General features: G+C 45.2%; 1 protein-coding gene across 1 annotated transcript in view; it reads right to left on the bottom strand.

Annotated features, from left to right (window-relative positions):
* Positions 1 to 3326: 3326 nt before the first annotated feature.
* The window catches only part of cyp26c1 (cytochrome P450, family 26, subfamily C, polypeptide 1), a gene marked incomplete at both ends in the record, with an annotated part of 4844 nt that continues 859 nt past the window's right edge, over positions 3327 to 7311 (bottom strand). The window contains 5 exon segments of the mRNA XM_080016384.1: positions 3327 to 3680; positions 4876 to 5307; positions 5672 to 5827; positions 6254 to 6529; positions 6624 to 6848. Of these exon segments, the coding sequence (XP_079872510.1) occupies positions 3327 to 3680; positions 4876 to 5307; positions 5672 to 5827; positions 6254 to 6529; positions 6624 to 6848 (1443 nt within the window).

Genomic DNA, 7311 nt, shown 5'->3' with positions numbered 1-7311 from the left:
ACTTTCCCGGTTCTGGATGTGGAACAGCTGCGGGCCACCAAGCTCTTTATCGAAGCCGCCATCTGACCTCCTTAATCCTGCACTCCACAAATTGTTTTTGTCCTTATCGCGTCGAAGAACTGCCTTTGAACCGGAAAGCACTCTGGGATAGGAGGAGGTGTCTGAGAGGAGTTTGGAGTAGCTTTCCTTTTTTTTTTTAATGTTTTTTCTTTCTTTCTTTTAGAGAGAGGTGCGATCATATCATCGTGCCTGATGTGAATTTGAAGAAAGAACCGAAAACAGAAAACACTACCTGCCCGGTCGGATTGTGAAGAAATCCTGCGGGGATTGTTCTCTTTCTTGTTTTCCTTCTCGTTTGGGCTCTCCCACGTGCTGACGAAGTTTTTTCCTCCTTTTTTCTCCTCCGCTGCTTCCATCATCAGCTAGAGAGAAAAATAGACAGAAAAAGAGGCGGATGAAAAGTCCAGTAGCTCTACTACCCTCATCGTTCCGTCCATTGTCAATGTTGATTAGGTAGCTGCTGGAGGTGGCACAACTGTGGCATCTGCTGTTGTCAAGCACCATTTTAAGGACAGTATGCCAAGTGTAGGGTAACTGGGAGGCTAATTTGGGCAATTTTGGACCCAACTGATATATTTTGATACTTTTATTGTTTTTGCAACACCAGAGTCCACATTACTGGCACTTCTTTAAATTATAAGTTTGCCTTTTTTCAACTCAGGTCTTAATAAAAAAAAAAGTCGGTTCCCCTCATTTATAAATGTTCCTCACACAAAATTTGCTGAACACTTTACTCCTGAAAACTCTGCTGAACTTCTCGCCGCGCTTAAACACAGTCCAACAGGGAAAAGTCTGAAGCTAAGAGAATTCAGTGAGCGATGAGATCCAGAGCAATGTGCACCTGTCTTGTGGGACGTCCTTACCTGCTCAAGGAACAACCTGATGTTTCCTTGAAAATGTGTCAAATCAAGGAAGGTAACAAAGACGTACTGTATTCTTCCTACTGTAATGTGACGGCAATGAGTGGCCACACGTCGCAAAAATGTCTACCTACCCATGAAGTATCCTTGCCAATGAGTCACAAAATGACTGAATGCCTCTTCCCTCGCCCAACATCTATTCCTCTTCTTGCCCAGCTCGTCCTCTTCTTTACACGCTGTCTCCTCGCTCTCATTTCCTCCTTTGTCTCCTCGTCTTGTTCTTCCTTTTCTAACTCGACACGTTCATTACATTTATATCAAGTCAGAGTCGCTTTGAGTCACGTTTATCCAGCGAGGCTTACAGTACATCATTTGAAGATTACAAACACCAGATGTGAAATGGGTGATGGCGTCACATATAGCCTTTGCGTCCTCTGCCCGTCCAAGTGTCTCCATGTTTCTCCAAAGCAGCCTCTTATGGTAAGTTAAGGCTTAAGGTAAGGTTTAAGGTAAGGTTTAGGGGAAGGTTTAAGGTAAGGTTTAAGGTAAGGTTTATGGTAAGGTTATAGGTAGGGTTTAAGGTAAGGCTTAAGGTAAGGTTTAAGGTAAGGCTTAAGGTAAGGTTTAAGGTGAGGTTTAAGGTAAGGCTTATGGTAAGGTTTAAGGTAAGGTTTAAGGTGAGGTTTAAGGTAAGGCTTAAGGTAAGGTTTAAGGTAAGGTTTAAGGTAAGGTTTAAGGTAAGGCTTAAGGTAAGGCTTAAGGTAAGGTTTAAGCTAAGGTTTAAGGTGAGGTTTAAGGTGAGGTTTAAGGTAAGGTTTAAGCTAAGGTTTAAGGTAAGGTTTAAGCTAAGGCTTAAGGTAAGGCTTAAGGTAAGGTTTAAGGTAAGGTTTAAGCTAAGGCTTAAGGTAAGGCTTAAGGTAAGGTTTAAGCTAAGGTTTAAGGTGAGGTTTAAGGTGAGGTTTAAGGTAAGGTTTAAGGTAAGGTTTAAGGTGAGTGTTTAATGTAAGGTTTAAGGTAAGGTTTAAGGTGAGGTTTAAGGTAAGGTTTAAGGTAAGGTTTAAGGTAAGGCTTAAGGTAAGGCTTAAGGTAATGTTTAAGGTGAGGTTTAATGTAAGGTTTAAGGTAATGTTTAAGGTGAGGTTTAATGTAAGGTTTAAGGTAAGGTAGGGTTTCATATCAGCAAAGCTGTACAAAAAACACAAGCCTTATTTCTGATCTATGGATGATAATCAATAACCCAAACATCTTGATCTGTTGTCACAGTGGCAATGGAACGAGTGTCTTGACAAAAGGACACTGTTCTTCTTCTTCTTCTCAGTACTTTATTTTATTCATGGCGGCTTCCCAAAATACTTACTTAAAACTTATATTGTAAAACAATCTCCTACATTTGTACATAAAAAAACAGAGCCTACCATAACGCCTTTTGAAGAAACGTATAAAACATCAGGGAATTGATAATATTTCTTTACTTTCTGTTATCATCTTGAAATGTACTTTTTACAACTACTGCACATCGACTACTCCCGATACATACAGTACAATGCAGAAACAGGACAAATATATACAGACTCCATTAAGCGGAGAAAGTGCTATCTCCTTCCAAGAATCACTCCATCATTTCACAGCGTAAATAGTCCTCCGGCCATCAATAATAATAATAATAATAATAATAATAATAATAATAATAATAATAATAATAATAATAGGCATGTTTTGCTTTCGAAATGAAGGAATTATGGCATTGCTCTAGGTTTCAGTGGTATTTGTTTTTTTTACAACAGTTAGTGTCTCTTAATCTAGTCATAATTAAAAACAGTACTGACTATGATGGAAGAATATTCCCTATGTATTTGCATTTTAAATACAGCTTATTTGCTACTTCATTTGAAAGACATAAAAACTTTGTTAAGGATAGATATCACATTCAGATGAAAACAACAACAACAACAACAACAACAACAACAAAAACAAAAACAACATAACATAACATAAACATCATACAGTAGGTCTATACTCCAGGCTGTGTAGTGTATTAAAAATCAAGTGCAACGTAGTAAAAATTTGCGTTGGCTGTCATGTGTAATGAGGGAGTCCGCTCTCTCCAACCTGTAGCCTACACCTTCTTGTCACAGTCGGCTTGGTTTTGTCCGTGCAGCACCGAAAACATTACGCCGATCTGTTCTTCATACGAGGTTATTTCAGAGCCACTGGGAGCTCGGACAGGCCTTTATTGGAAAGGGCCTTGTCCGTTTTGGGAAATTCTACGTTTAGTTTGTCTACCCCAGCGGCAGAGTTGCTGGTGACGCCAGTCTCTCCTTGACATATAAATAACTTAGATCTAGTATACTCTTGGTTCGTTCTTTTTAAATGTCTGTAAAAAGGTCATCTCGGTGGATCGTCTTTCTAAACCGCGCCGTGGTTGTGGATGTAGTCGAAGCGAACGTGCAGCCCGTTCACCGGGTGCACGATCGGCACCGTCTGCATCTTGGGGAAGGCCTGCGTGGCGAGGCTCCACCCGCACGTCCCGATCAGCTCCACCGCCAGAGTTTTTAGGACGATCTGGGCCAGCTCCTTGCCCACGCAGCTCCGCACGCCGCCGCCGAACGGAACGTAGTTGAAGCGGCCGCTCTTGCTCTCCTCCCGGGCGCTGCCGAAGCGGTCCGGGTCAAAGACCTCCGGGTGCTGGAACACGGCGGCGGTCTCGTGGGTGTCCCGGATGCTGTACATGACGCTCCAGCCTTTGGGGATCTGGTAACCCTGGTGGGGGGCGGGGGAGCAAAGAAATAGGTAATTACATGGACATGTTTTACAGTAACAACGGAATTCATACGATCTGTGCTGGTGGATTAAACTACAATTCCATTCAAAAGTTATCATTATTGTTATTTCTTTGACATTCGGGATTTCCCTCATCTTCACTCTAAGACAGTCGTTCCTAATTCTGATGGGTTTTTTTTTTTCACTCTGTCACTTGAGGTGGTGGGGATATTCTTCTCTCATTTTTCCGCTATTATTTTTAGTGAATGTTCATCCATATCGACAGTTTATTGACCATAACGAACTAAGCGCCCTGCTACACGTCTGATCAGCGCATTTTTTCATCACGAAAGGTTCACCCGCCGTCAACGATGGGAACGACATTATAGAAGACTTTGTTTTTATAAAGTGTCAGGTACACAAATATGGGATGAACATTTTTTTCAACTAAATAATCTTACGGATTACCACTTTAAAGATGGCTGAAATTTCTCCAGAAAATGATTTGCCTACTCTTTAGTTGATTCATTCATTTGTTCGTTCACACTCCCCTCATTATTAGCTTGGGAATGAAGCCAATTCGGCTTGGTTCGTTCATATAATCATCCATCCATTCATCCAACACACGACAACCTCAACCAGGTCCGCGCATGGAGGTGTGTGACTCACACAGCGTGAGCTATAGGACCGGGTCTGACGCACTTGAGCGCACACGCATAATGGCGCGTTGAATGCCGCTCCCCCAATTACCACTGGGCCACAGGGCGTTTATAAATAGAAGGAAAAGACGCATAAATGGCCGTTATGTGCCCTGGAATCGTGTTCTGGGAAAGCCGCTTGCTCGAAAAGCCCCAATTTGACCTCGTGTTGGCCTCCTGGGAGGGGGCGGCAGAATGAACTGGAGGTGACATAGACTTTGGTGTGACTGAGTAGCATGAGAATAGAAGAGAATAGAGACGCGTGGAATAGAATGGATATAAATAAAATAGTAGAATGGAAAAGAATACAATGGAAATGGGATAGAAAACAAATTAAAATAATTGAGTAGACTTTTTGAACCCAACAGAGGGGGATTACTTCAATCTCGACATGAAAAATGTGGCCTACTCAACACAATACTTCGGACACACGGACACACAGACAAGGAAACAACACCAAGAAATCTTATTCAAAGTCCAATTGAGACGGAACTCACGTCCAGTTCGAACGTCTGCAGGGCGGTCCGGTAGCCGCCGGAGACCGGGGGCAGGAACCGCAGCACCTCCTTCACCACACAGTCTACGTAGCGGAGCTGGCTCAGCTTCTGCAGGCTCAAGCCCGGCACGTGGGACCGGGACCGAGGGAAGCCGTCGGGGTCGGTGTCTGTGGGCGTGAGTGACCCACCGTGACCCCGCACGCCGCCGTTCAGAAGGCACGTCGTCTCCGTGTCGACGCCGTCCCCTCTGGTGTCTTCGGTGTCCCGCGGCGGCCCGCGGTCCTTGCGGGGCTCGTAGCCGAGGCCCTCGGCCTCCAGCTCGGCCCGGGCCCGCTCCACCACGGCCGGGTGGCGGAGCAGCTGCAGCACCAAGGAGGTGGAGGCGCTGGCAGTGGTGGAGTGGGCCGCGAAGATCAACTCCACTGCCGTCTCCTGCAAAAAAAAAAATAGAAAACAGCAGTGCAAATTTTCGAAATAAAATGTTCGATGTAATCATATCGAAAAAAGTAAAGTAGTGTAATGTGAATATCTCATATGAATATCATACTAATATGAGTATCACACAATACATGTCATAGCAATTCTGATTATGTCAATTATTGGAATATTAATATCACGATTTCGACACGGTCGTATCGAATTTGTGATAAATCGATATTAAATACATTTGGATAATTGACATGTTGTGCCTTTTCTGCAGTGGACGTATGTAATTTAGTGCTACAGTCAAGACTTACGGGCCGATGTTATGGACTATTTATATGTACTATTTATTTTATTTTATGTGGTGGTATACCTTGAGCTCCTGTGTGCTCAGGTCGTGTCCCAGCTCCTTGGCGCTGGACAGCATGTAGTCCAGGGCGTCGTAGTACTCCTCGGTCTGCTGCCGTGTAGTCTTCTCCTCGATGATCTTCTCCATGTGGGCGTGGAGGATTTCTCGGGCTTTTATCCCCTGTGCGGATGAATGGATGAATGGATGAATGGACGAACGAACGAACGAACGAACGAACGAACGAACGAACGAACGAACGAATGAACGAATGAATGAATGAATGAATGAACGAATGAATGAATGAACGAACGAATGAATGAACGAACGAATGAATGAATGAATGAATGAAAATGAATATATGAAAATAATAAATATGAAATGTGTTTTTTTTTTATTCATTAAATTCGGACTGCGCAATACTGGCCGTAAGCTCAATAAAGGCCCATCATATTTGTTCGTTGTTGTTTGGTTAATTATAACAACATTATAGCACCAGGCTACGCCTGCGTGCTCTTAAATAGTGCAGCAAACGCCGAAATATTTTACATGTGACTACATTTTTCATTTTTAGTTGATTTTCACCAACTTCCCTCCAGGTCCTCTCACCTTGCGCAGGCCGCTCAGGGGCGCGTCGATGGGGAGGGAGAACAGATTGTTCATGAGCTGCTCGAAGATCTGGGCCAGGTACACGATCCGCTCCTCCTCCAGCTTCAGGCCGAGCAGGACCCGGACGGCGATGCGGAACGTGAGCGACCTGGCCGCGGCGTACACGTCCACCGCGCCGGGCTCAGAGCACCACTTGGCGATTTCGGCCCGCACCACGTCCTGCAGTCGGGGCAGGTAGGTCTCCAGGGCGCCGCGGCTGAACACCTTGGCCAGGATCTGGGGCGAAAGGAAAAATAATTGGATCGATTAACTGTTATCTTATCGTATCTCACCTTAATGAATTAACTCCGCACTCTCCACTCGGGCCTACTTTTCTCTTCTTCTTGTGCAGGTCTCCGATGGAGTTGACCAGGGTGTTGGGCCCCAGGATGATGCGGGTGCTCTGGGGCCATTGCGTGCACACCAGGCTGTGCTCGCCCAGCAGGATCTTGCGGATGTTTTCGGCGCCGGTCACCCGGATCACGGGCTTCCCCAGGAGGTGCGTCTTGAACACGTTGCCGTGCCGCTGCCTCCGGGAGATGTGGAAGTTAGAGCCCTGGAGAGAGAGGGAGGTGGGAGAGAGAGCGAGAGAGAGAGGGAGAGAGAGGGAGGGAGGGAGGGAGGGAGACAGAGAGACCGAATAAACCAAGGGAGAGAACCAGACGAAAGCGCGCACACCCACACGCACACACCCACGCCGGGTTCTGTATGGATGATGGGTTCTCTAAATTATTAGACTAGTCTGGGGGCGGATATTGTGTGTGTGCGTGTGTGTGTGTGTGTGTGTGTGTGTGTGTGTGTGTGTGTGTGTGGAAGGAGAGAGAGAGGTCAAGTGAAAAGGAAACAGAGAGAACATTCCTTGCCAGTGGAAGAAAAAAAAGTGCGAGATGAAAAGAGAGAGAGGGAGTAAAAGGGAGTCGTGGAGGGAGTAAAAACGGACTAGGAAGAGTCGGAGAGCGAAACCGAGGGCAACTGAAACTGAAAACTTGTGTTTTTTGAACCGCAACAAGAATTACGCA

Source organism: Zeus faber (genome assembly GCF_960531495.2).
Source record: "Zeus faber genome assembly, chromosome: 16".
In the NCBI taxonomy this organism is placed as follows: domain Eukaryota; kingdom Metazoa; phylum Chordata; class Actinopteri; order Zeiformes; family Zeidae; genus Zeus; species Zeus faber.
Note: the sequence above shows the minus strand (reverse complement) of the source record. Positions and strands in the feature narration are given on the sequence as shown.